The following is a 17,722-nucleotide window of genomic DNA, read 5'->3' as shown; positions in this document are numbered from 1 at the left end:
AGCTCCAAGGAGATTATGTTGAAAAATAAAAAAAAATTTACCCAAAAAAAATTGTTTTTATACTTCATTCTAAGGACTTATTGAACTACCCTCGTATCATTCCACAATTGCACTTAACTTAAAACATGGATGTTTTATTATTGATCGGCAAAAAGTACTCGGTGATGACAGTCTGATGTTGCACGCGAGAGGAGACTGGCAAGACTGACTTCATGTTAAGGAAATACAGATATTTTTAGGGAAGATCTTGAGGAAATCATCTAGCTGTCACTCACTACTTGATTTTCTATCTTAATGAGGTCTCTACCTTTTCGGGTAAAAAAAACATTTTTGGCGATTTTTTATGGAAACAGGTTTATTTAATTTCCTACCAATGCTCTAACATTCAATTAACACATTCGACATTCGTTAGTAAACAGTTTTTGCCTGGGAGCGAACGAAACTAGATGTACAAAATATTTATTTTTTACGAAATGGCGGAATAGTGAAGTCGCTTTTAAGATATCTCACTCACCGACTTTGAAAACCTAGTTTGACCAAAACGCGTTTAAGTGAAAAAGTGGAAAACTTAAAAAATCGTGCAGTAAAAACGCTATTGTTGGAGTTGAAGTGCAATCAGACGGCAGTTTTCAACCTATTATAAAAATTCTATCCAATAAGTTACAAGAAATCACTTTCGGGACAGCAACATAGTCCAAATTCTAGGAGCAGCTTAAAGTCATCAGTGTCTACTTTGAAAATGAGGGATATTTCTCATCAGACCGAGACCCACTAAACATTACTGACTATAAAATTCAATTTACGAGTCATTCAGGGGAAACCATTCTTTTTGACAGAATAAAATACAAACAAAAACCTATTGAATCTGCAGTAGCTATGAAAAAATATTTTTATTGCTTTCAAAAATATTATGTTTTGTGCGAATAATTATTTTTGAATGCTTAAAAATTTGTGTGGTTCAGTAGATCATTGCGTGTCTCGAATTGTGCAATTATTAAATGAGCACTGGATTTCTATGAAAATAGCCGAACCATCTTAGTTATATTTTTGAGTTAATGAACCATGAAAAGTGTTGTGAATTCGAAAATATAATCTATAAAAATTTATCATCGAAATTCAACGATTGTTACATTTATATTATATATCGCGAGATCGGAGGGGTATTGTTGGCCCATGTTAGGTCTACCGTAAAAAATAATATTTTAAAAAGAATTACATTCAGTTAAATAGGTTAAACCATTCTAAAAAAAAAAGTTGAAAAGAATATGTGTATATACTTTGAAATTTTCTTACATACTAAATACAATTCAACTTATATCATTATGTTGTCTTTCTTCGTTCCCAGGCGGGAAAATTATATACAGTAAGGACGTTAACTATGCATTCATAGGGAATATAATTATATAAACTCTAGCATACAGTGCAACCCGTCTTGCATTTGTGTAATGCAAAAAAGTACTATATAGGCGATTTTAATTCGGTTTCCAAATTTCCCGCACTCGAGATCTTGCGCTGATTGGTCAAAGGCTTCGAGACTCAGAAGACGTGCGCCAAATATATGTATAACCAAATTCTGAAAAAAGGTTATGTTCCCCAGTAGTCACCACGCATTTCAAATAAATAATTAGTTACGAATTAAAAACAATGTAATACAATATTAGAATGTGTTCTCAAAAATTCTCGGGACGTGGTTTCTTTGGGAAATTTTTCTTAAATCTTTGTTTGTGAAATGTTTTTTATTCGTTGATATCATTAAATTATTTGACATCTATAATTAGTAAAAAAAATCTTCTAAAATGTTTTGAAACCTTTTCAAATCTTTTAAATGTTTTAAAATCTTTGGAATCTGGTGTACTGTAACCTTTTAAAAATCTTTGAAACCCTTTACATCTTTTAAAAGTTTAAAAATCTTTGTGAAATTGTTATGAAATATTTAAAATCTGATATACACGCCTTTATAAAATGTTCAAAATCCTTTTAAATATTTTTAAAACTTTGAAACATTTTGAAATTTTTATTAATGTTTTGTAATATGGTGTATACTCAAAAACCGAGTGGAGAAACTCTTGGAAATTCCATTATATGGCCATGGCTCATTCTGATAGACCTTTTTATTCTAGACGTCGGCATTGCGCACGTTCCCAAATTTTACGTCATTTCCGTATTTTTCTAACAGTTTTTTTGTCAAAATATATGGAAAATATTGTGTATAAAAATAATAACAAAAAATTAATCTGTAAATAACAGAGATTTTTAAGGTATTTAAAAAAAAAACGGTGAAAAAAGTGCAAGAGTGCGGCGACCAAGGTCATTATTTGCATCTGTTGGCACCTGTCATCTTCTAAAAAATGCTTAAAAATTCGGCGAAACTCACGGAAGATGATGTTCCAGGTGCAAAATTAGTGCACGAATCAATAGAAGAGCACAGTATTCAGCAGCTTAAACAATGTCCTAAATGTAGAAAACCACCATTAAAAGGAAAAAAACGTGATTTAGTGGAAAGGTTAGTTGAGGTTTTGTATGGCGGGTATAAATATTTTCTTTTATACAAGAGTTGCAGTTCAGAACTTCATTTAAGTAGATATTTAACATTCATACAAACATAAAATAACACAGTATTATATTTTCTACTTCTCTTTTTCAAGTTTAGACAATAAAAAGCCATTTGTTAGTGATTTCCTGGTATAAGGAACGTACTAACAAATTTTCCTTCTTTCATATAAACTAGTTGTAAATACATAAATATAATAGTTTTGGGTTCTCAAATGAAAGTATTAAATAAATTTTCTTTTTATCAAAAAATTTAGGAGGTTCGAAACTCCGATAACAATGCTTCATTTAAAATGTAAGCAAATGTTAGCACAGAAAGAAAATATTAATACCTGCCAAACACAACCTCAACTAACCTTTCTACTGAATCACTTTTTTTTCCTTTTAGAGATCGTTTCCTATATTTTATCCATCGTTTAATCTGTTTAACACTGCGCTCTTCCACCGGTTTGAGCACTAATTTTGCTCCTGCAACACTATCTTCCGTGATTTTCTCCGGATTTTTAAACATTTTTTTGAAGACGACAGATGTCAAAAAATGTAAATAATGGGCTTGCTCACTACACTTTTCGCCGTTTTTCGCAGTTTTTTTTCTGAATATACTTAAAAATTTGTTGTCTTTAAACTCTGATTTATTTATAAATTTATTTTTCGTTGTTATTTTTATATACAAAATTTTTCATACATTTCGACACAAAACTGTTCGAAAAATACGGAAATGACGTAAAATCCTGGCACACACGCACTGTCAACGTTTAGAATAAAAAGGTCTATTCTGAAGCTGAGTTTATATTGAAGATTTCAGCTAATAGTTTTTATAATTTCTAAGCCAAATATCGCAAAAATGTATACTTTATCATTCTATAGTGGCGGAGACGAAATTTTCAAGGTCGCTGAAGACCCAGCTTATGAGAATAATTTGCCGCTTCTTACCTCTCATCATTTTAATCTTAGATTCATCGTTGCAATGTTTATAATCATACGGATTACAATTTTCGTTGCAGTTAGTCAAAAGCGTATGATTCCCATATTTTATTCAATAAGTAAAACAACAGATTTTATCGCCAATTAATTACGTACAACCTGCAGATATTCAATTTATTTAATTAATTAAGATCGAAGTACAAAACGATTTTGACACTTGTCAAACGTCAAATATCACTCACGTACCGTTACATTAATGAGAACCAACTCCAATTTTTAAAAAAGTACTTAATGCGCGTCCCGAATGTATTTATAAACAATTTTAATGTTGTTTTACATTGTTTTTAATTCGTAACTAATTATTAATTTGAAATGCGCGGTGAATCCTGGGGAACATAACCTTTTTCAGAATTTGGTTATACCATGGACATAGGAAACACGGGACTAGGCATGCCATCCTAAGTAGGCCAAACGGGGTTGGATCCACGGGAGGGGGCATGCCTAGTCCCTTGTTTTCTATATCCATGGGTTATACGTATATTTTGCGCACGTCTTCTGAGTCTCGAAGCCTTTGACCAATCGGCGCAAGATCTCAAACGCGGGAGATTTGGAAACCGTATTAAAATCGCCTATATAGTACTTTTTTGCATTACACAAATGCAAGACGGGTTGCATTGTATGCTAGAGTTTATATAAGTATATTCCCTATGACTACATAGTAAACGTCCTTACTGTATAGTTTATATACAGGGTGATTTTCTTAACTTGAAACTTTCAAATATCTTGAAAAATAGGAGTTCTATAATAAAATGTTATAAGTGGGACGATGGTCGTGGGGACTAAAGCGTAGGCTTTGGACCCACTCCTTCGGCTTGCGGGTTCGATTCCCGCCTCGCACTCTGGAAGAGTCTCGGTGGCCCATGCGGTGAATACTAGCCTAGCAAGGGAGTTGTTCATCTCCGGAGAGTCGTGGGAACGGTACCTCTAGAGAAAAAGGTGTTTTCTCTAAGTACTTAAGGCTGTTGCTCTTGGTGGTTCGGAACCCACCTTAAACTGTAGGTCCCCCTTCCACCACCAAGTAAGTGTGTGGAGGGTGTGTAAAGGAACAGAGAAGGTGTAAGAAAAATGTAAACCCTTAGGGGACACATTAGAAGCTTCCATTCCTAATAAAATGTTATGCATCAAAATTTAATCACTCTGAGGAGTACATGCACTGATGTTAAATGCGCCCCCCCCCTTGGGGGGGGATAAGTTCGAGATCTTAAATAAGAACCCCTATTTTTTATTGCATATTCGGATTCTTTGCATAAGAATGCGTATGATTTGTCTAAAACACTGTTCTTGTTTCGCGATAGATCGCGCTGTAATCGACGAAATTCAATATTTTCTTTATTTTACGACTTGAACGTAGAAGTTTTCTGTTCTCTTCAGGATGCTTGATTGATGTGAGTCTCCTTACCTCTCACGATTCAAGGTACTCAGTGAATCATCTTTTAATTAAAGTAGGTGCTCAAAATGATGACCTTTGGCTTCAATGCACTTATTAATCCATAATTCAAATGAATTTACACAACGGAGAAGTGTATCTTCTTGAATTTCAGCACATGCACTTCTAATTCGGTCAGTCATCTTCTCACGTGTTGTTGGTTTTTATTTGTACACTTTGTCCTTCAGATAGCCCCACAAAAAGAAATCTGATGAAGTAAGATCTGGCGATGTTGCAGGCCAATTTATCGGACCGCCTCTACCAATCCAGCGACCATTGAAATCACGATCAAGAACTTCTTGTGCTACCGCTGAATAGTGTGCCAGACAATCATCATGTTGAAACCACAGGTTCTGCCGTATTTCTAAGCTCTAGTCTTCAAGCAATATTGGCAGTTTATTTTAGAAAATGTTTTGATATTTTGGACCATTTAAGCTGCCTTCAATAATCTGGAGACCGATCAGTTTCAAAATTTTATAAACACTGCTCTAAGACATTCCGGAATCACGAGCAATTTCTCGTGTACTAACGTGAGGATTATTGGCCGCTGCAGCTAATACAGCAATTTCATTATTTTCTCCAGTGACTGTTGTTGTACGCGTCTTTTTCTTAGGTTGAACACTTCCATCGGTAGTAAATTTTTTAATAGTACGATAAAATGAAGAACGTGACACAATTCTGTTTCGAAAACGCTGAGCGTACAGATTGACAGCATTATCAAGATTTCTTCCAGCTTCTCCATACACCAGGAAAATTTCAATTTTTCTCGTACGGATAGATACTCCATTGTAAAGTACTATTCGGAATAATCTTTTATGTAACTAAAATTAGTTTTGTCTTAAATGTATTTTTTCTAATTTACTGTATTTAAGGGGGAAAAAAACACTTTCGTAAAGCTTCGATAGCTTCTGCTGACCTCAATCTACAATAATGCCAAAGTTAAATTCAGGACTATTCAGGAAACACTGTTAATGTAAACGTATTACTTAATAATTACTTCTCAAGACCGGACATACCTTTTGGCATGTTTTTCAAAATAATAATTACCAAAGAGATCCGAAGCTCTATTGCCCTTATTTTTAACAGACTTAAAAAAGAAAGGGGTTCTACCGATGTTCGTCGGAATGTATTTTTCATGTACGAGTTTTTATTGCACTCGTTTAACGATTCAGTAGTGATTTGAAAAATTCTTTTTTTCCATGGTCAGTCATGTCTCAAGGAAAATGGTATATTTTTTATTTTTTATGTATTGCAGAATCCTAAGCGTGCATTTTCAGTAACAGTAAAATGAAGAAAAATTGAATTGCGTCGATTACAGCGCCATCTATCGCGAAAAGAGAAAAATGTTTAAGAAAAATCATACGCATTTTTATTCAAAGAACCCAAATATACAATAAAAATAGGGGTTTCCGTTTAAGATTTTAACTTGCCCTTACCCCCACCCCTAGGGGGCGGTGTGGGGGAACCGATTTTAACATCAATGTATGTACTTCTCATAGTGATTAAATTTTGATTCATTATATTTTTCATAGAGTGCCTGTGTTTGGAGATATTTGAAAGTTTCAAGTTAAAAAAGTCACCCTGTATAGTGTGAAGTTTTATATACAATATTCATTTGTATATACAGAAAATGTATGAAAGAAATGAATATTATATATAATACTTTACACTATATATAAACTATATATCATATTCCGCCTGGGTCCTTTCCTCTCATTAGATAGTATACACAGATTTCAAATGGACGGTTTCAGGGGTAGCTTTATCTCTGGAGATTTTACAATCCTCTTCTGTGAAATCAGATTTAACCATGACTAGAGAGTATAATTTCGGAAAAAAGTTTTGAACAACCTGATTAACCAGCATTAAGATCCATAATATATAGTTTTGATTGAAACACCTTCTCAAGCGAAAAAGATCTTCCTTCTATAAAAACTTGTACTTTTAAACGAGCCAGACTTTCTCTAAGCATTATTTGATACAGTTAATCAATTTTTTTTTAATATTCTGTAATTATAGCAAAGTACGCAATCTACTGATCGAAATTAATATCGAAGCTGAGAAAAAGTTATTCAAATAATAATTGAAAATAAATAGACTCTGCACACATTTTTATATGAAAAAAGGCACACTGTAGTTTAAATATTATTTGGCAGAAGTAATACATTTTTGTAAAGCATTTTTCCAAATATAACAAGGGACACAATCACCCGACAAAAAATTAATTTCGAGCTTCACTCTTGAGATATATTTAGTCTAGTAGAGATAATCTGGGACTCATCCTGCCGATGAAAAGGCCATCTAGCTGATAATAGGATGTAGGGTAGGGTGGGGGTAGTTGGCCCATAGTGGCGCATTACTACTTTCGCGCTTACAAACCACTACTACTAGAGACAGACAGACAGACATGCCGACTTCTTGCGAAAACTCATTTTTTCTGACACAGGGAGTCGAAAAACGTTGAAAATTTGATAAAACCTAACGAAGTCAAATATTACATAAAGCTAATATCTTTTTATTATATGATGAGAATGTAAAAATTGCGGATTCAATATGGCGAAATAAAAATTGAAAAAATGAAGGTTACTTTACAAAATTGTCTATATTTACGTTTTCGAGTTTGCTGAAGTTAAACCTGATTTTGGTTCTCGCGCTTCGTGCTCGATAATATGGTTATCTCGCGCTACGCGCTCGGTTCTTGTGCAAAGACTTTTTGAAAAAAAAGGTTAAAGCATCGACAACAGTAATTTGGTGATTGTGAATTCTCTTTTATTAAAGCCCATTCGGCTATAACGAACACATTCTCATCACGTATCTCGTGCTTTGCACTCAAGTTTATCCCTGAAATTGCACATCATTTACATTAATGTATATTATTATAATTCATAACATGCATTGGTAATAAAACTGACGTAGTTTAATTGTCTTGTATAAAAAAATGCGCATTTTTTTAACAAAATTTTGTTATTAAACATTTTATTGCAACCTTTTGTCGTTTTTCCATAAACTGAATTTGCTCATTTTGAATGTTATTTTTATGATTTAAATTTTACACATACAATCTACTGAGCAGCCTTACCGTTTTTTAACTTCTAAATTCGTTCGCAGTTGCGGTGCCCTGTTGCTTCATCTCCTAATATTTCACTAAAAGAGTCCCTCAAAGTCCAACGAAACTTCGATTAATGAGAGAGGGGTGGCGATTAGTTTCAACCGAGTCATAGCTGGTTAGTATTTTATGCTGAAAAGGTCGCCAACATTAACCAGCGTTGTGTTAGATTGGAGTTCATATGGTCCCATTTTCACATTTCCGGCCCTCCTTCAGGTGTGAAACCAAAAATAAAAAAAAAATATATATATATAATTAATAATTTGTCATAAGGATAACCGCAGGATTTCGCAGGGAGCGGGTGCTAATCTGAAAAATTGCACCCGCTCCCAGCGAAATCGCGGTAAAATTTCAGCCACAACCACGTCTCACGACCATGAGATAGGTGGTTACAGTCTGTAAGGGAATCAATACGACGATCCAGCAAAAGCCTCGTATACCCTAAGAACACGGAGCGACCCAAAGACTACCGCCTTCTGCATTATTCCCGCAAGTGTTTTAGCATATTGTTGACACGCAGGGATGCTTTTTAGGCCATTAGCGAGTAAAAGCTTGGCACCACCAAGAGCGCCGATGATAAGGACGATTAGTTTAACAGAATATTCCGGGTACAATCGTTGCAACTTAACTTAACTTAAACAGGCAACTTAACTGACCCGAAGAATTACAGACCAATCACTTGTCTGAACACACTGTATAAGATATTCACAGCTATCCTAAATGATAAGATTGTTCGGGCTATTGAATCTGTGTGGCAAGAAATGTTTGAACAACGTGGCTCAAAGAAAGGCTTATAGGGATGTCGGGAGAACCTGCTCATCGATAGATGTGTATGCAAAGATGCAGCATTCTACCACCGTGACCTATCGATGGCCTGGATTGATTATCGGAAAGCTTTCGATTCGACTTCCCATAGACTTATCATCTGTCTTTTGGAAATCTCAATGGTTCATCCGCAAATAGTTAGGTGCATAGAGAGATTGATGCGGCTTTGTATATGAGTATATATGAGTATATGAGTTGGTTCAAAATAATGGCATGGAGAATGAGAAGGCAGAAGGAGAGAAGAGAATAAGAGATTCAAGGTATAACGGAAACTATGTGTGGATTATGCCAAGGGAGAGAGCGCAATATTTGCGTAAAAAGGAGAGCAAGGAAGTCAGGAACTTATAGCGAGAATGAGGTGCGGTTGCATGGAGAAGTATAATAGGTTCTGGCTTTCTAGAGAGAAGAGAATGTGTGAATTGTGCGGGAAGGGGGATGCAAAATTGGAGCATTGGTTGGAGGAATGTGAAGAGGTGGAAAGGAGGGGGATAAGCATGGAGGTATTTTTGCATGAAAGGGGTGACAAAAGGGCAGTAACATGGGTGATGGGGGTGTTGGGTAAGATAGAGAAAAAGAGAAGGAGGTAATGCTGATAATGCGAGGCATAGTGAAAAAAGAGCGAAATGCGTGCGAGGTAAGGCGAGACGCAGCGAGGAAGGTTAGAATATAGAAGCCAGCGGATTAGTTATAAGGTTTGGATGGATGGTACTTTGTAAAACGTAGTTATATGGAAATTCTGTAAAAAAAATGGAAGTGTAAGCAAGTCAATTTTTTAAGGTCAGCAGGCCGAAAAATAAACGTTTATCTATATATTAATGCATTTATGTATTTGAGAATCTTTGAAGTACTTTGAAATTGTTGAATGAAAAAATTTAATATTTTGATTTTCCATTATTTTTTATGCTGTTAAAATTTGAATTTTTGATTTTTCAAGAAAATTCAAAAAGTTGTTATGATAACCTTGTAGGGCATGCTAAAATGAATTTTTTTCTTTCATTTGACTTTTTTTATACCGTGCGTTGTTTGGCTCAAAATTATCATCTTCGTGTGTTTTTTTGGAATTTCGTAAATGCTACAACTCTAGTAATTTTCGGTTTTATGAAAAAAGCCATTAAAATAAATTGTTCATATTTTTGAATTATACAAATATCCGTACAGAGAATTCCTCAAACTTGGAAAAAGTGTTCTCAAAAATATTCAAAATCCGTTCACTTTTTGCATTTTTATCCATAAACATACATGCATACATGCATACATACATACATACATACATACATACATCCATACATACATACATACATACATACATACATACATACATACATACATACATACATGCATACATACATACATACATACATACATACATACATACATACATACATACATACATACATACATACATACATACATACATACATACATACATACATACATCCATTCATTCATACATACATACATTCATACATACATACATGCATACAGCCATCCAGACAAAAACATTCGTAAAAAACTGTTTTTCGGATTCTGAAAGTCTCAAAATGTGGACATTTGATAAAACCTGGAGAAGGCGTCCAATTTTACACAAATCTAATGCCTTCTCTTATGAGAATGTAAACATCTACTCGCTGCGTGGGGACATTTTCATCGCGAGCTGCACGCGCGGTTCTCTTCGTTCGCAACTTTGAGCGCGCCCAGTGAGCGCGTCTGTTGGTCTTCGCGCTCGATCTCAAAACTTCCACCACATTTGTGCACAGATCTTTCAAAATTAAAGCAAAGCATAGGCTACTGCAATTTGGTGAATGTGAATTCTCTTTTGGTAAAGCTCCTTCGGCCTTAACAAACACATTTTCATCACGTATCTCGTGATTCACACTTAATTTTTTCCAAATTATTTCTGTACCTCGGACTGGGATTACTCAATCAGATATTGGAAAAGAAAGTACCAATTTTATTTTGAATGATTACTTTAATATTTGTTCCTTATTATCTACTCATTTTTATTATCAGCTACTCTGAAAAATATATAATTTCAATAAATCTATATTATTACAATTCAATAATATGCATTAGTAATGAAATCGACGTATTTTCATTTTTTTGTTTTTATTATTAAACAGAAGTACGCACCCTATAAAAAACAATTTTGTTGTTAAACATTTTATTGCAACTTTTGTCGTTTTTCAATTAAGTTTATAACAAATTTGTAGCTCTTTTTGGATGAATAACTTTTGTCTCTTCATTTTTGTCGTCTCTGGGCCGTTTTTCCAAAAATTTAATTATTTATGACAAAAACAAAAACTATGCGTCTATAAAAAAAGATTTAATGTAAACTTGTGCGTTTTTTTGGGTAAGCAACTTTTGTCCGTTCATTTTTTTCATAGCTTGTGTGATTTGTGTAAAAATTTATTTTTTAATTTTTATTGCGCTTAAAATAAAAACTAAGCATTCTATCAAAAATTGATTAAGAACAAATTTATAGATCTTTTTCGGGTGTACAACTTTTCCCCATACATTTTTTTCGTATCTTCTGACGTGTTTCCAAAAATTTAATTTTTTGACCTTGTTTTTTATGATTAAAATAAAATCTACTCGTCCTGAATCCTGAAAATTCCAAGTTTCGATTTTTCGAGAAAATTGAAAAATTGTTATGATAATATGAAAGGGCTTTTGAAAGAATCGTTCTTCTTTTCTTGAATATTATTCATATCGTGCGCAGTGGCGGACTGAGGGCCAAAGACCACCCGGGCGTTCAAGAAAAAAGGCTCCGAAATTGCAATCACAGCCAGCCATATTGGATAACTGAGTGCGCGAGAATGCAGTATATTTGAAATTCGTGCGTGAGTGTGACGAAGTAGACTTTTCAGTTCAGAAAATTTTTGCCGAGGTTCCATCGGGCGGAGCCTACCGGGCATTTGCCAGGTTGACCGATGGCCCCGTTCGCCCCTGAACGTGCGTTTATTGGGCTTAACATTTTAATTTTTGTTTTTTTTTTCTTAAATTCTGGAATTGCTATAAGTCTAATCATTTTTTTTTGTCGGAAAACGTCATGGATATAAATTGATCGTCTTTCCGAGTATTGCGAATAGCCGTGAATGGCATTTGTTAAAATTAAAAAATGGTATTTAAAATTTTTTTTCTAAATCTCAAACCAATCCGAGTAGTCTTTCCAAAGTCATCCGGTATAAAGATGACCACGACGAGAACGGCAAGGGTCACGGCGATGACAGATAGACACCATCAATAGACTTGTTTTTCGGATTCGCAGGTTGTCTCGAAACTTAAAGATTTAAAGAAATCCGCGATAGTCAGTTTTTACATAAAACTAATACCTTCTCATTATGATGAGAAAGTAAAAATGGTGAATCAAATATGATTTAATGACAAATTTTTAAATTCTGTAAACTTTACGAAATTGGTAATACTGACGTTTTTGAGGTCACTTAATCTAAATATGACCTCACAATTGAAACTGGTTGATACCGTAGGATGATAAAAAAATTCAAATTCGACTTCAAAAATCTAAATATAATCAACTTTATCAATTTATCATTATTTTTTTGACTTGTACCTCTCTTATATTGGATTTTCCATCCTTTTCAGCTTGGAAAAGTCTATTCAATTTAATGTCCTTATTTTACATTGAATGGGCTTTTACGTCGCTCAAGTTGCACGCTACTGCACGCTACTGCATGAAATACTAACATAGGATACTGATACTTTAATTTGCATAATGTTTCAGACGCATCAGCGGATCTGCTTATCCGTAAAAAGCGTGTAATCGATAAAACACAGAAAGGAGAATTTCCAAATGTGCTTAGCAGATTTCCCTATATTGTCAACATTTTAAGATATGGTGTTAGTCATTGTGCCGGAATTATATTAGAATCTGATATCATTTTATCTGCGGAGACCTGTATTTCGTCACCGATGAATAATGAATTCTCCATTTTATCTGGTTCATCAAAGATAAATAATGGAACTCATCATAATATTCGCCTAGATACTATACTTATCTCAAGAACAGGTTCAGGTAATTCTTCCAAACACGCTTTTGCTCTTTCTGACGTAAAAAAATATATTTGAAATATAAAATCCCAGAGTAGAGAAATGGCATTTTATGATTCGAGAAAATAAGTTTATTGTAATTGTATTTACTAAATAAATTTTTATGTACAGTGATGTTTAAAATTGTGCCACCAATTCATATTCGCCAAGCTCATTGTAATAAGAAAATAGAACTGTTTACGGGTGTTTTACCTCCATTAGCGAATGCTTGGTTTGGAGGCTGGGGATGTACCAAAATACAAGTAGGACTTGGGTAAGTTACAATATTTTTTTCTGAAAAGCTTTAAAACGATACTTACTTATTTCATTTCAGGATTCCACCTACATTTCCTAAAGAGTTAGTGATAACCCATCTTCCCATAATTTCCAATCAGGAGTGCGCGCTGAAACATGGACACAATATTAACGATCCGAGATATATTTGTACTCTTGATACAAGTAAAAGGAGGGCCACTTCTCTGGGTGATGAGGGTGGTCCCTTAGTTTTCCAAAATCACCTTATCGGTGTCCTACTTTATCATACGTTGGAAACTGGGATTCATCCAGATGTGTTCATTAACCTTTTGGATAACAACGAACATCAGTGGGTAATTTCAAGCAGGAATTATATAATGGCACGCTAATTGCACAGTTCGTTATAAAAAAATTAATTTGAAAAAGTTTTCATGCCAAACTTTGATTAAAACATACTAAGAAAAACAAAATTAGCTTTTTGTTTGAGCATACCTTATTTTCATCGTAGGATATATCGACGTGTCCAAATGACAAGATGCCATCTGGGCAGAACCAAATAGAAAGGTTCCCTGCTTCAGAGGGCGTTGGTTTTCCTGATACTATTTGTATGGGACTTTTAAGCTTTCAAGTTTGTCATTTGGACACGCCGATATTTTAACCTTTTAATATTAGTGGCAATTTAAAAAATTGGTTCGATTCCTATTCGACACAATCATTCATACTTTGTAATTCATTTTAAAAAGCAGTTTTATTGGCCGGAACAGGGAGATTTTTTCGGAAAATTTTCTTTTTTATATAATTGAAAATTGAGTGTCTTTGCGCCTGTAAAATTCAACACGCTCGCTAAAAAAGGGTATGCCGGGCTGAAGTCATCCGGTCTAGTTTGACGACGCAAAAGAGCTGCAAGTAGCGTGTCTTCGTCGCTAGTGCACTGTTTAAAATAAGAAATTAATCAATTATAATAAATTGAAAAAGTAGATATTCATTAAATATTCCTAAAACCTGTCTAACAAATTTGGGTCCGTTTATTTTTTAAATATTTTCTTTTGAGCCACAAAATTGAATTGCCTTATTTTACTTCATAAATACTAAAAATACTAGCAGTACTAGCAATACTAGCTAGGAGCCTCGGTGGCTCAGTTTGGGTTCGGCGTTCGGACTTCACGTTAGAGGTTCGGGGTTTCGATACCTAAGCCGGTACCCATGGAATTTTTCTGTGTACCTTTAGCGGGCTTTTCCGGTGGTTCGGAGCCAACCTTAAGCTGTAGGTCCCCCCATTGTGCACTTGGTTGCAACCCAGTTCGTGAATGATAGGGTAAAAGCCATACTTTGTCCAATATGTTAAATTAAGCATACTGCTTTTATCAGATCACTGGATTGTATTGCAAGAATACGTCCGTGACTGGAGATACGTACCGGGGCAGTCCCATGCAGAGTATATAAAAATAATAATTCAACTCTCATAAACAATTCCTTTGACATAGTGGGTTGTAAACATCTTAAGTCTATGATATTAATAATATAAGGGGAGGAAAGGGATTAAGAGGAGCATCAAAAACTTCAAATCAATGGAGCAGTTGCGTAATCTGTATAGTGGCAGGTCGCTTCATGATGATCGTTGGGGTGCTCCTGTGTCCACCGCTGGAGGTGCAGCATGCTAGCTGGTGGTGGTAAGCTACATTATGGACAGGTAGATCTCACCAAGATACCCGAAAGGGCTACAGTTCAGCCAGAACATCGGAAACAAATGGTAGGCAAGAGAATATAAGGTGTGCCTGTACAGGATGTTTCGGCTGGGAGCCCGCAGCCGACCACTTCCACAGGAATGCCAAGGCAGCGCATCAATTTTCAAACACATTATGTAAATACTAAATGGAAGCGACCACAACTTCTCTTAGCGAGGCGGTCTCTTCAGAAAATTTTGTAGTGAATTTCCCGAAAATAAGGACAGTAACTCAAGACAACCGTAAATAGCAAAGGCATCACATAATAGACGGGAAGCTTCTTGCAGAGAAACCATAAACTGAATAAGATCTGAGACTGAGAATGTATTCCGTCAGCATTACAGGGTGCGCAGGCCAAAAAGAGGATCAAGTGGACGACGGACATTAAGGGAGACGTGATCAGATGTCACTTTCGGGCAAAGGCATGGGGAGGACACGTCAGGGGCGAGCAACATCGTTTCTTCGTTGATCTACATCCCCAGTTGGCCCAAGGGATGACGGAATAACATCTTACTGATTAATTAAGATCCACTAGTTGGCGCTACATTGTACTTTACTTTGAAATAAGCAACACCGAAAAACAGGTGCAACAACAACGAGTAGCACCTGTATTGCACCCTAAAGATGCGGTGGAAGAGGAATTTCTTATACCCGTGACACAAGACGCCATGAGCGAGCGGGGGCCAGATCTAGATACCTAGGGGGATGTAGGAAAGTCCGCGTCTCATGGTGTGCCTCACTGATGCCTTCCTAGAGTTTGCAGGTCAAGAACCATCAATGAGAAGCGGTCTGCTAAAATTTGGAGTCAACAAGGACTTTCTCCGGCTAGTTGGCCTCTGTTCTTACAGCACGGTATGAGCTTGCCTCAGGTGTAGACTCTTGCATATTGCGCTGCGGTCGCGTGTGCCAAGATAATAAGCATACTGATTCGTCACTCGGAGTACATCCTTCGCCCACATAGCATCAGCTCAAGAACATCTACGATTATAAAAGAAGTGCTTTAGGTATTATTCGGATAAGGAGTCCTGCACAAAAGTTAGTCTAACGTTAATGTGAGAATTTGTTTAACCCATGTTCTGATACCCTATATTACATATTAAAATATACGTTATTGCATTTTGGCCGTTAAAAAAGTGAAAAAATTATGCAGTTGTGTTCAGAAATCCTTTATTAATTACATTTTTCTTTCGGCTCGGAGTCGAAGCTTTTGGCTGGGGTTTTCGTGACACAGGGAAGAGAGAAGCATATGAATAAGTACACACACAGTTTACAATGATACGTCCAAAGATATGGCAACGTTGCAAACTGTGCTCGAAAAACAACATGAGGTTGACCCATCGACAATATGTGATCGACCGTGCATGATGTCTAATATTTGCACTGTTTCCACAACTTCAGCGCTCAATTCTTCTAACCCTCGACCAGTTCAAATTTTTAATTTTTTCTACGACTCTCCTTTTAAAAATAGGTGGTAAAAAATACCAAGTTTTTCACAGAACCTCTGTATTGTGTCCTTCTATCGCGTCCCAGTTAAAAAAAAAATTGTCCGAACCGTTTAAGCGTCATGCTAAAATATGTTACTCTTTCAATACCTTGACATAGGTTTTACAAGAATAAGATGCACTTTTTGATTTTACTTAACTCAGCTTCGAAATGGTCAGCCCTTTCTTAATTGCACTAAACGTTAGATGACACCCTCATAAATCCACAGTCCCAATTTGAAAAAAATTCTCAGAAAATAGTTTCATCCGTATAATACCTTAAATGTATTAAACAGAAAATAAGATATTCAAAGAATATTTCTTGATTGTGCAAAAATTACATATAAAGCATGCCATTTTCTATCAAATTACAACGGATTTTATATCGCAGTCCTCTGGTTTTGATATCCGAATCCTCAAGCATTCGCCTTTTTTATAATTATGCAATTTTCGTGTGGAACGGATGAAAAACTGTTCAACGCACGCACTGTTCTTCATCAAAGATGCCTATAGCTGTGTACCCATTTTCTTGAGAAAATTATGATATATCCAAGAACAATTAATCCACTTTCCACCAAAACGTTTAGCGCAATATATATCCGAAAAGCCACAACACACACGACGAATGCCGAAGATACAGACAAACCCGGGGTATAATCTTTTGTTGCCACGCCACACGTCAATAAGATTGCTCCGATAAAATTTCGCTTTTTTAATATTTTAGATATTAACTGTTAATATCACACATTTTATACTCCCAATTTAAAAATATATTGCCCTTTAATATCTTGAATGCTGAATAGAAGATACTAGATATTATGCCGTATTTTCTATATATTACGGTTAAATATAAAAATTTTTAATATCTACTTTCCAATATCTATTTTTCTCCTTGAAAAGAGCGGTCTTGAGAAGGAATGACAATCGGACTTTCTTGTTAGAAGAAAAACGTTTCTATTGCGACTTACAGATGGCAAAAACAAGGCTCAAAATTATTGTGAATCACCTAGGGCCGAGGAATTGGCCAGATATTGGTCGAGAATCTGGAGTACTCATATGTTAAGTCAACTGGACACGACATTGCTCCGCCTAGAAAAGAAGAGAGTTGCACGATTGCCCGTATTGAAAAGCCTATTCATCTCAGCCTCCGATGTAACTCGTATCCTAAAGAGGGGGAATAACTAAAAAACGTCGGGTGTGGATGAGGTGCATAGCTTCTGATAAAAATACCTCAAGGTTTTGCACCCCACCCTTGTTAGGGAACTACAAAACATTTTGGAGAATCTAGATTACTTGCCCTATTTTAAGACAAAAGGCGCAATAT

At 35.4% G+C, this 17,722-nt stretch overlaps 1 protein-coding gene across 1 annotated transcript in view; it reads left to right on the top strand.

The window, feature by feature from the left end:
- Positions 1–17,722, top strand: part of LOC117174243 (ester hydrolase C11orf54 homolog) — a 136,241-nt gene that overhangs the window by 57,655 nt on the left and 60,864 nt on the right. Inside the window, exons 2-4 of the mRNA XM_033363150.1 lie at positions 12,634–12,924; positions 13,071–13,212; positions 13,273–13,546. Coding sequence (XP_033219041.1) covers positions 12,822–12,924; positions 13,071–13,212; positions 13,273–13,546 — 519 coding nt within the window. The 5' untranslated portion in view covers positions 12,634–12,821. The remainder of the gene's footprint in view (positions 1–12,633; positions 12,925–13,070; positions 13,213–13,272; positions 13,547–17,722) is intronic.

This window comes from Belonocnema kinseyi, chromosome 1 (assembly GCF_010883055.1).
Source record: "Belonocnema kinseyi isolate 2016_QV_RU_SX_M_011 chromosome 1, B_treatae_v1, whole genome shotgun sequence".
Classification (NCBI taxonomy): domain Eukaryota; kingdom Metazoa; phylum Arthropoda; class Insecta; order Hymenoptera; family Cynipidae; genus Belonocnema; species Belonocnema kinseyi.
The sequence above is the reverse complement of the archived record's forward strand: the minus strand, read 5'-3'. Positions and strand labels throughout refer to the sequence as shown.